The sequence below is a fragment of the Raphanus sativus genome, chromosome 8 (assembly GCF_000801105.2).
Source record: "Raphanus sativus cultivar WK10039 chromosome 8, ASM80110v3, whole genome shotgun sequence".
NCBI lineage: Eukaryota > Viridiplantae > Streptophyta > Magnoliopsida > Brassicales > Brassicaceae > Raphanus > Raphanus sativus.
The window spans coordinates 16,149,844-16,161,916 of NC_079518.1; the positions used below are offsets into that span (position 1 = coordinate 16,149,844).

General features: G+C 37.9%; 3 protein-coding genes across 3 annotated transcripts; 1 reads left to right on the forward strand and 2 right to left on the reverse strand.

The window, feature by feature from the left end:
• Positions 1-708: 708 nt before the first annotated feature.
• Positions 709-3,555, reverse strand: LOC108820151 (U-box domain-containing protein 35). Its single transcript, XM_056991583.1, has 7 exons — positions 3,387-3,555; positions 3,222-3,298; positions 2,854-3,130; positions 2,697-2,754; positions 2,328-2,586; positions 2,142-2,243; positions 709-2,052 (listed from the first exon to the last, which is right to left on the reverse strand). Exons 1-7 carry the CDS (start codon positions 3,553-3,555, stop codon positions 859-861), a joined length of 2,136 nt encoding a protein of 711 aa, XP_056847563.1. The 3' UTR covers positions 709-858.
• A 501-nt stretch (positions 3,556-4,056) lies between these two features.
• LOC108819255 (pollen receptor-like kinase 1) lies at positions 4,057-6,358 on the forward strand. The gene is given in 3 exon segments (XM_018592255.2): positions 4,057-4,107; positions 4,109-5,507; positions 5,580-6,358. Coding segments are annotated over 3 exon segments (2,115 nt in total). The 3' UTR covers positions 6,245-6,358.
• LOC108819256 (uncharacterized) lies at positions 6,332-8,769 on the reverse strand. The gene is made up of 9 exons (XM_056991582.1): positions 8,609-8,769; positions 8,419-8,524; positions 8,170-8,348; positions 7,893-8,038; positions 7,655-7,746; positions 7,222-7,547; positions 6,999-7,062; positions 6,841-6,903; positions 6,332-6,756 (listed from the first exon to the last, which is right to left on the reverse strand). Exons 1-9 carry the CDS (start codon positions 8,674-8,676, stop codon positions 6,571-6,573), a joined length of 1,230 nt encoding a protein of 409 aa, XP_056847562.1. The 5' UTR covers positions 8,677-8,769; the 3' UTR covers positions 6,332-6,570.
• Positions 8,770-12,073: the final 3,304 nt, after the last annotated feature.

A 12,073-nucleotide genomic window follows, 5' to 3' on the forward strand; every position in this document is an offset into this window, starting at 1 on the left:
TTTACATCTGGTAATAAGGCCAATCAAAGGATTGAATCATGGGTTTTTTAATCTTTCATCAAATCCGGATTCATGGATGACAAAAGGAGAGAGGAGCAGCCGATTTTATGAATGGCTTTTAGCTAAGGGGATTTGCAATCTTTCAATAATTTTTGTTTATGATTCAAAAGGTTCTTAGAATCATGATTCATATAGATCATGGATTCAAGATTAATATTTGAGATGATTTTATATCTACATATTTTTCACTTTTATAATATCTATAGATTTCTATTGTTTTATAAGTTTTAGGATTCATATAAAATTCAGATTCATATAGATCTTTATAATCAAAATTCAGATATGTGGTGTTCTTAGATTTTAGGGTTAGATTATTTTACCTTTTCACCACAAGAATTCTGAATGGACCACCTTAAGAGAGAGAGGAGGATGATCCGCGGATGGTGGAGAGAGGTGGAGAAGTAGCCGGCGAGGGGCTGTGAAGACTGGCCGGCAGAAAACAAGGCTGAGCGCCGGAGGGGCTGGCCGGAGGAGAGGAGGTCGCCGGAGGAGAGCTTGCTCAGGTGGAGAGAGTTTCGTGCTGATAACGTGTTAAGATTTGAGAGAAGGTTTGTGAGAATGTGTTGTCTTATTTCTTATTGCTTACACCACTATATATAGTGGTTCATACAAGGTGGAGTCAAAGGGAGAATTGATTACAAAGATACTCTACATAATGACATGGTCAAACTCATAAAGACTAAGGTTGAATGGGTCTTCCATGTGGCTGGATGTAAACCTCCAAAAGACTCTAGTCTTGAACTTGTATGGTTTTCGTTATGGACCATCCACTTCATGATTCATAACAGTTTCGTAGATTCATACATGTAATGAAGTCGTGGACACTGGACTTTGGATGTGGATATTATTCCGGCTCCTAGTAGGTCGTTGGCTTCCGCCAAAGTTAGCAGTGGGCAGCATGCTTTCTTCAGCTAGTGTCCTGAGTCTGTTAAGCTCAGGCAAAACAACACTCCCCAAGTCAGGTCTGTCTTTGCGTCTTAATTCAGCACACTGTAGAGCAAGTTTGGCTGCAACCAAAGCCTCTTGGAGTGGCCAGTCATGCACAGCAGGGTCTAACATCTCAGCGAAATTTCCGTTTTCGATTGCACTCTCGACGTGATAAGTCAAGCCCATTGGTGGCTTAGCTGTAAGTATTTGCAAAAGCATAATCCCAAAAGAGTAAATGTCTGATTTAGTCCCCAACATGCCGGTCTTCTGGTATTCTGGATCAATGTAACAGAATGTTCCAGCTGTTGAGGTCATTCTATATTGAGTTACAGTGTCAGCAACCGAAGGAGGGACTAGCCTTGCCAAGCCAACATCAGAAATCTTGCTAACGAAATGCTGGTCAAGTAAAATGTTTCCCGGTTTAAGGTCACGGTGCACCAAAGGCTCCGGTTTCATCTGGTGGAGGAAATGAAGACCGGTTGCGATTTCAGCTGCTATGCGAAATCTTAGCTGCCAAGAAAGTACTGAAGAGTTTGGTCGTCTGAAAAGACAGTCATCTAAGCTACCATTTGCCATGTATTCGTAGACTAAACATCCGTATTCCGGACAGGCTCCAAGTAGGAGAACCATGTTTGGATGTCTCATACAAGTTAATACTTCAACCTCTTGCTGGAACTGAGACCTTCCTTGTGCAGCGTCTGGTCTTAGAACTTTTATTGCCACTTGAGTATAATCTAGTGTTCCCTTGTAAACAGGACCATAGCCTCCTTCTCCAACTTTGCGACTCGGCGAGAAATCTTCAGTGGCTACTTCAATATCCTCAATTGTATATTTTCTATACCTCAAATCAGTTGTTGTTTTCACTAAAGGCTTTTTATTTTCCTCAATATGCTTTGTCTTTTGAGCTTCAAGTTCTGCTGTTCTGTGAGCTGCCACTGCAGTTTCAATCGCTGATCTGCTCTTTTCTTTCTCACTCTCAGCCATTGCTATCGCTGCTTCCTTGGCAAGTTTTACCTCTTCTAGTTTCTGTTCCTTACCTACTTTCCACTTGTGTAACTCAGTAGCCTGAGTAGTGAGAGAGAATAAGATTATGAGTAAGTTGGTGTGAGAGATTGAATCAGAGTGAAAATTAGTTTAAAAAACTCAAAACATACCGCCTTCTTAGCAGAGATTGCTTCCTTGCAGGCACTGTTATACATTTCCATTGTATGCTTTAGCTCCATTTTCAGCTTTGTCATCTCAGCTTCAATCTCATCCTGTCAAAAATTTTGATTAATCAATGGGAAAAAAAAAATAAAAAAAAAATAAAAAAGGCTGTTCTAATGCAAATGCGTGCTTACTTGGGACGATAGGGAACATGAAGGTCTACCAGAGCTTGAAGAGAATGCTGTATATGAAGAGCCAAGATCTATGGACTGCTTATTTGAAGAAGAGAAACTAATACTATTTTCTTCATAATCAGAGGTGAGTGAGAAGCGGGGAACATCAAGATGGTCATCAAAGGAAGGGAACATAAGATCCACGCTTGGTCTTCCACTACTCACAAATGATATGTCAGAGTCTGTCATTGAGGGCTGGTATCTTCCTTCGTATCCTCTTCTCATAAAAGGAGACCTATTCATTCAACATTATTGGTGGTTTGCCTTTAATTTAAACTGCTGGAAAAAAAAAATGAAACAAGTTTATATAGGAGGTGGTAACAAACTTACTTGATCTCGATCTGTATCTCGTCATGTGTTCTTTGCATTGTATGTTGTTTCCTTTCAACTGCATTTGATCAGTAAGGTTAATAAAAAGTAGTTAAATAAACTATGTGACATGTTAGAACAAAAAAAAAAGAACTTAGTCGCATATATATATATATACCATTCATATTGCTGGTTTGAGAATGCCGCAAAGTGGAGCTGGGAAGTGAAGATGTTGCTGACTTCATGGAGGAGATTTTTCCTTTAGAGATTGCATAAACTGTGCAGAAACTCGGTGCCCTTTTCATGACGGTGTTTGAAACATCAGCTGCTTTGAATCTCAAAAGATTCATCTTGGATGCACCAAGCACTAGAGTCTCGATTGCGTTCTTTTGAACATAATCAAGTATTCCTTTAGCCGCACTTACGTCCTCGACAATCACATCTTGGCAGATGACCTGTTGTTACAAGAACAAGAAAATTCAGTTCAAAATGAACACATATATATATATATATGTTTGAAAAAAAAGATTAGCAAAAGAGGCCCACGTCTTTTCTAGCACAAAAGCAGCGGAATGGAAGAAACAATTCTGTCTTGTCATCGCCTGACCTATTCGGGTAAGACCCTGAAATTAACAACAACCACATTTCATTCAATTTCATGAAACAAGAACACAAAGGGTTTAACGATGGATGGATCATTATTATTCATACCTGAATAGGGAAGAGAAGGGAACTGTTTGAGTTTGACATGAAGAAGAGTAAGAGTCTGTCCTTTGCTAACAAGGTTTTCCACTGTCCATCTCAACGCGTTCTGACTCTCTTTGTCTTTGTCAATGGCCAATGTAATGCTTTCTTCTCTTTTCTCCCCGCTTTTCAACATTTTTTTTCACTTCCCTTGTCTTGTGTATTGTTGGTTTGTGCAACAAAACAGATACTTGATGGGTTTATATATAAATTGCAACTATGTTTGAATATGGCTAATTTTAGAAAAACACATCCCGACAACTCTCTTTCTGTACAAAGAGTCAGTGGGTGCATTTTTCATCTAGGTGCACTATTCCTGATGTTCTAGAAGTTGTTGCTTCTCTGGGTTTGACCAGAGACCAACAAATATTATCTGAAAATGAAACAAACTTGTTGTTTTAGTTCAAATCCTGATTAAGACGTGTTGACTAAAACCCAGCCAAGGAGAAAGACTCCCCATGTTTTAGGGTTTTGACATATATAGAAAAATGAGGGGATCATGTGTTCTGTTGATTATAAGACGAAACAGAAAATTAAAAAAAAAAAGAGAGAATTGAGTAATGTTGTTGTATGATGTAATCTTAAAAAGCACATCACAGGTCAGCAATTCAAGTTTCACCACAACCCTATTTTTAGAATGCTTCTTTTCATGCAAAGCCTTTCTCTCTCTACCATTCATTTCCTCTCATCAGCTGTGTCTTCCATCTCAAGCTGTAAACATTGTCTTCTTCTCTCAAGAGGGCACGCGCCTCTCTAATGCAGGTGCGTTCCCCCAAAAGCTATTCAACGCCATGACGGTACCAGTAGTGTCTCTCCTCCTCGTCTTGCTTTTCCACCTATCCACACCCACCATCCATGGTCTTTCGGATTCCGAAGCTATCCTCAAGTTCAAGAAATCTCTAGTTGCTGGCAAGCCTAATGCATTGGCCTCATGGGATGATAAAACTCCTCCCTGCACTTGGACTGGTGTCTTGTGCAACGGAGGCTCTGTCTGGGGACTGCAAATGGAGAATCTGGAGCTTTCCGGTTCTATAGACATCGATGCGTTGGCGGGTTTGACGTCGTTGAGGACTTTAAGCTTCATGAATAACAAGTTTGGAGGACCATTCCCAGAGTTCAAGAAACTCTCTGCTCTCAAGTCGCTTTACCTGTCCAACAACCAATTCGAAGGAGAGATACCGATGAATGCTTTTGAAGGTATGGGGTGGTTGAAGAAGGTCCATCTGGCGCAAAACAAGTTTACCGGTCAAATCCCAATGTCCATTGCCACACTGCCAAAGCTTCTAGAACTAAGACTTGATGGGAACGAATTCACCGGACAGATACCAGAGTTTGAACACAAGCTCCACGTACTGAACCTTTCAAACAATGCTTTAATAGGTCGTATCCCTGAGAGTCTCAGCATGATGGATCCAAATGTGTTCCAAGGTAACAAAGGCTTATGTGGAAAACCTCTGGAAACAACATGTGATACACCTATCAATGAGGGACGACCAAAACCATCATCATCATCAAGGACACCTCTCGTCATCATGGCAGTGGTCACGGCGCTGACGATAGTCATAATCATTGGAGTCATCATCTTGGTTAACTGCAAAAACAGAAATAAACAACCACCTTTGGGTTTGGAAACTAGACCATCAAGTCTACAAAAGAAAACGGGGATCAGAGAAGGTGACCAAGGGCATAGAGATAGACAACAGTCTAGCCATGGAAATGTCTCGCGGCGGGGTAAGAAGATGGATACAGCAGCTGCTGGAGTGGAGAACACAAATCTTACGTTCTTGAGAGAAGATAGAGAAAGATTTGAGCTGCAAGATTTGTTGAAGGCTTCGGCGGAGATACTTGGAAGTGGATGTTTTGGAGCATCTTACAAAGCAGTGCTATCAAATGGAGCGTCGATGGTTGTGAAGAGGTTCAAGCAGATGAATAATGCAGGGAGGGAAGAGTTTCAAGAGCACATGAATAGACTTGGGAGGTTAAGACACAATAACCTGCTTCCCATTGTTGCTTATTACTACAGAAAAGAGGAAAAGCTTTTGGTTTGTGATTTTGCTGAGAGAGGAAGTTTGGCTGTTAATCTTCATGGTAAGAATTTTATTTACTTTTATTCTAGTTTTAATGATAGCTCAAGGAGTCTAATCTTTGTTGTATTATTAGGAAATCAATCGTTAGGACAACCAAGTTTGGATTGGCCAACAAGATTGAAGATTGTGAAAGGAGTTGCCAGGGGACTGTTATATCTCCACCAAGATCTACCTAGCCTAATGGCTCCACATGGTCATCTCAAATCCTCCAACGTTCTCCTCACCAAAAACTTTGAGCCTCTTCTCACAGACTATGGCTTAATCCCTATGATCAACCAGGTGAAGGCAGAAGAACACATGGTGGCCTATAAATCCCCAGAGTATTTGCAACACCGACGTGTCACCAAGAAAACTGATGTATGGGGGCTTGGCATACTCATTTTGGAGATCCTAACTGGGAAATTCCCAGCCAATTTCCTGCAAGATGGTAAAAAGAGTGAGGAGGATTTAGTGAGTTGGGTGAACTTGGGTTTCCAAGGGGTATGGGCGCCGGGTTTGTTTGATAAGGAGATGGGCAAGACAAGCCATTGTGAAGGACAGATTGTCAATCTATTGAAGCTCGGTCTGAGCTGTTGTGAACCGGACGTTGAGAAAAGGTTGGAGATAGGAGAGGCTGTGGAGAAGATTGAGGAGTTGAAAGAGCAACAAGAGGATAGTGACGACTTCTACTCAACGTATGTGAGTGAAACTGATGGAAGGTCACCTAAAGGAGTGTCAATCGAGAGCATCAACTTGTAGTAAACAAGAGACAAGCGGTCGCTTTTGTGCTGTGTAAAAAAAAAAAAACAATGAAAATCAAAAGATTTGTAGACATTTCTACATGTGGAACTGTAAGCTGGATCTGTGTTATTATGAATTGATGAGTGTATCTGAAACAAAATGATACACAAATGTATGAATTGATCATTACATGACTTGATATATATTAAAGGCATGTAAACATACACTCATTGTCCTGACTTTGGGAAAATAAACTAAATTTGCAACCATTAACCATGAGATAAGAGGACCATGCACATCTCAATCCAATATGTGATGGATAGTAAAATGTATTAAATCCATTCTCAAGAAATGAGACAAGATTGAGGGTCAAAGTCAACATAACCAACATCGAACAGACAGAGACCTTCAGATGGAGCCGGAGGAGCTGTGGCTCGTCTGCATGAAGCTTCTACAAGTTTTAACAATGCATCATTTTCCGCGCCAGCAGCAGCTTCTCGGATTGATGTTGCTACCAGAACTCGAACCATCTGAAATCGGGTTTTGGTAGATTTTTTAGGCCATGCAGCAGACAATGGGATGGGGCTTAATAAAAAAGGCTTAGAGAAAATTACCTTCCGAAGAAATCGGTTAGCGACAAGCTCAACGCACATCACTCTTCTTCCTTCCACATACTCCTGTTACAATTCATCAAAAGACAGCATAATATTGATACAAAGCTTTTAGCCAAGTCTGGAAGTGGCATTTTGTGAGAATATAATATAAAACTTACAGGACAGGACAATCTAATCTCGGCTGCCCGTGCATGGTACATGAAGCATTCTGTAGGTGGACCTCTGCAACGGTACAGAGAACACAAGTAAGAAACAGTTACAAGTACAAAACTTATGCTAATTGAAACCTGTTCAAATAACTAGAGGTTATATTCGTTGCTTGGTAATTAAGTAGTCTAGAACTGTTGCGATGCTAAAGAACTAGTAAAAGTGAGCTCTTACTCGTTTCTTGCAGCTTTTAAATCACGTGCAAACATCTTGTAGGATAATAGTTTTCCTTGAAGCTGCTGTAAAAGTTGATCAACCTTGCTTACACTAAAGTCACTTGGTTTTTCTACTACTTCAACACCATTCACCTCTTCTGTTTCATCAGTTTCAAGCTCATCGAGATTCTCTTCAGTTAAGAGCCCATTTCTTTGCTTTCGATGGTTCTCGTCAAAGATAAAGTTCTCAGGATCTTTGACATTCCCGCACGCATGATCCAAGGGAAAGATATACAAGTAGCGCCTCCATTTCGCAGAAAAATTCGGATGAAATGCTCGAGAAACCTGTAGTTTCAATTCACAGTTTCAAAAATGGGATTAAAACTTTCTTGTTTTTGCCAGGAAACAAAAAAAAGAAAGAAAGAAAACTATCATATGAAGTAAAAGTATACCTTAGAGACTGACACAACCTTAAGTTTCCCAGAAGCATCTTTATTGATAGCATCTTCTATATCAATGGGTTCAATGTCTTTTCTCCAGGTATCTAAGAGAAAATCTTAAAGTTAGACAATCATCTATCTCGTAATGACATACTCTCAGGAGCAAACAGTCACGAAGAGCACAGATGCAAATGTTCTTCTCTTACTTATTGAAACTATATTATTAAGGAGAATATGAGTGTTGACGTACAGAAAGAGCAAACTTGATTAAGAGCAGACACTCCTTTGTCGGTTCTTCCGGCAACAAGTACACGTCCTTCTAATGGTTTACATTGTTTCCTCAGCTGTTGTGCTTTCTTTTCATCCACAAATTCCCCGAGAGACTTCTCTACTACACTTTAAAACCCACAACAGTCATTTTCTTCAGGGACAAAAGGGACTAAGTATCATTTGATCCTTGTGCTTCTAAACCACACGTCACCATAAAAGACCAGATACACAATATTTTGAAAAATTCAAAAACTGACCTCTGAACAGTGTGCAAGTCAGGCTGTTTCTGCCATCCATCAAAGGAAGATCCATTGTATGAAAGAAGTATCTTGAAGTTTACTCTTTCCCACCTCCCTGTCCTCCCATCTTTTCTACCACAAGTCTCCATCTCAGTTTCAAGAGGCATTCTTTCGCTACTTTCATGGACCAAACATTTCTGAAGCAGGAACAAAGTTTAATTCATCTTATTATAATAGTAGTAACCCATGGTGCTAAAAGATACTAACTTTGGGTTCAAACAAGTTGAGGACTGAAAGCTTCCCTGCGACTGCATTTGAGTAGAAATCAACAACATGTTTCCATGGCCTATCATACATAAACCGGAACGTCTCTCTGCCAAGACAAAAAAAAAAAAGAACACAAGAGTCAATCCTCCAGAACAACATAGGTATAGGAAAGCTAGTGATTAATTCAAACCTGGTGTTCCAGCGAGCTTTGCTGCACGCATCTCCGTGGTGGTAATGAGCGTACACTCTGCTCGCCATCACCGATATTGATTGACCTAACCTAACCTAAGCCGTGTGCACAAGATTGGTGTGTTACTGACGACGACGACGCTCGGCCCGTTCCAGTCCCCAAACCAGTAAAGCCCATAAATATTTTTGCAAACCCGGTCCGGCCTCAAAATATTTTGAGTATATTTCTAACGGCCGGATACCAATACCATAATATAAGCTAGAGTTATTTTTTTTGTCACCAACTAATAAAAATTCGTCATTTTATATTATGTATCTTCTAAAAAAAAAAACAATATAATTGTCAGGTTATATTATGTTTTTATAAAATGAAAATTAAATAAAATAGTAGTTAACAATAAAATGAATTTAAAAAATAATAATTTTGACACCGTCAGCAGAGCACTAAACCTCAAACCCTAAACCCCTGGACAAACCATAAACCCTAAATATTAAACCTTAAACTCTTAGATAAAATTCTAAACCCTTAGATCTCTAAATCCTTAGATAAATCATAATTCATAAATCTTAGACAGCCCTAAAATTTTATTCTTAAACCCTAAACCCTTGAATAAACCATAAACCCCAAGATTTAGAGTTTATCCAAGGATTTAAAGTTTAATTTTAAGATTTAAGGTTTAGGATTTAGGGTATAGATTTAGTTTTTTGTTGACGGGGTTAAAAATATTTTTTAAAACAAAATTCTTTATTTTTGACGACTATTATTATTTTATTTATTTTTACCTTTTTATTTTAAATACATTAGATAACATTGGTAATTAATTTGTTTCATTTCCTAAAAGATACCGAATATAGAATAACAAATTTCTATTAGTTGATGAACCTATAGGTTCACTTTAGAGAGTGAACCCAAGAAAAAATCTATAAACTATAGGTTTTTAGGGGTTTGGACTTTTCAATGTAATTCACTATTACAGTGTAAATAAAAGAAAATTGGGTTTGATAACCCCAAAACAAAACATAATTAAATATCAAACAAAAAAATACTTCTATTACTTTTGTAACATATATTATATTACCTCTGGTATCATGTTAATGAAAGATCAAAATACCTTATTCTTCTTCGATTATCAACTACCACCATTTTTCTTTTATCTTCACCATATCGCCATCCATCACTTTTACAATACAATCATCACTAATTTCACAGTATGTTTTGTATTTTATCATCTTAGGTACCACTTTTTTTTATAATCATTATTATCATATTCATATTCACATTTATCACTGAGCTACCATCACCATAGCCACCACAACCACCTCCAAATTCTTTATCTCTACTATATATCATTTTTACCTCTACATACTTCGTCTCCATTTTTGAAATCTACAAACCACGATGGGGTTACATTCGAGACATTCTCTACATATATAATCTTATTAGTTTGTGTTTAACAATATGTTACGACGACAGCGAATCAGTAATCGTCATAAACGTGTGTTGTAAGTTAGTATTTATCATAATTGTTTTTAATAAAACTTATCATAATTTCTTCATTAATTGTATGATGTTTAGGATTTGTAATTGTGAGGCTTGTATTCAAATAAAAAACTAAAATTATAAATTTATAAAAAAAAAATAAATGTTTTAGAATCCCAAAGTTATATTACAAACATAAAATATTTATAAAACATAGAGTTTGAAAATAAAAATCTAATTAGCGGTCTTGGTTGATACCATCGAAGAGCTCCGAACTGGTGACATTGGTCATGATTCAAATTCTGTGGTCATGATTCTAATTCTGCCAGCTCTTGTGTGGTGTGTTGCTAGTGAATCATGAGGTTTTGAGGCCTAAGCTTCCGCGCCCGCATTGTCTCCGGTTTTTCCGATACTTTGACATAGTTTCAAAAACGAGCATTCGTATCATGTTACTCTTCACATAGAGTTGCAATGATTGCTGGCGGCCATCAAATCCAGACAAAGCTGAATAGAATCTTCCAATCATTGGGCATATGACGATGTCGCCCTCATGACATCGTTCACCGAAACGACTTCGATGATCCATCCTTTTTTGGGGAGAAACTATAATAGATTTAAAATATTAAAAATATAAAATTAGAATAAATAGATTTCTAAATATTTGAAAAATATATTATTTACCACTTACAAAAATCTTGTCCACTTTCCGTGGACAATTGAACGGGTGTGCCATCCGGAGTTTGTTGCATCAGCTGGGTCTGAGGCTATTTGATCTAAACCGTCAGTTCATTGTTGACCTTTTCAGATCTAGGGTCCACAAAATTGCTGGTCTGCATCTTGTGTGTAGCCTCAATAAAATTGGGAAAGGTACGGTAAACTTATTCTAAAACCTAAACTAAATTCCAACACCTAAACTAATTATGCAACCTATACTAAATTCCAAGACCTAGGCCAGTTCCCTAATCTAACCATTTCTTAACTTTTGAACCTTTTTTTCCTTGCAAGTTAGGAGGCTAGAGAGAGAAGATGGTTGAAACAATGGACAACGCAGGAAGGTATAATTATTCTGCTTTATATAGAGTGTTTGTTTTAGTTATTATTTTGTCGTAACATAACGACGATTTAGCGCCAATTCAAATTTTTTAGTTATCAAGAAATAACGACGATCTACATTTTTGAGTTATGATGAAATAATGATGATCCGCATTTTTCAGTTACGACAAAATAACAATGACCTTCGTTTTTAAACTACGATGAAATAACGATGAAATGTATTTTCGAGATATTACGACGAATTAACTACATCCCGATTTTTACCATTACGGTTACATTCCGACAGCATGTGTATGCCACACCATAAACTATAAACATTGAATTGCTACACCATGACTCTATATGTAGGGTTAATATGATAAATGTTCTTATAAACATAATTAATTAACATTTAGTTAGTTCTAAGAAGTAAATTTGTTACCCGCACGTGCTTCATGAACATTTTTTGGAAGCAATTCCGCCAATGCAAATGGTAGTAACCGTTGCATAAACACATGACAGTCATTACTCTTCAACCCTAAAAACGTTTGGTCCTGCTCAACACATTTTGATAGGTTTGAAACATAACCATTAGAAAACTTTACATATGATGCCACCCACTTGAACAATGTCGCATTCGCATCTGCTGACAATTTGAAAACGGGAACCAGAATTTTTCCCATTGTTTTTTATATACATCTCACTCCTAGAACATAGTGCAGGCAAGTCCAACCTTGAGTTCTTGTTATCTTTTGTCTTCTCTGGGACGTTCAGTAATGTATTGATTTTGTTGTCAAATAATTTTTTTCTATATGCATCACATCAAGATTGTGTCGCATAAATAGATCCTTCTAATTTTGAAGTTCTCAAAATATACTCTTCTTGTGCCAATTATGTTGTGTCCTATTTCTATCAGCCATTTTCAGGAGTATGCCAATTACTCCCTCTGCGGAC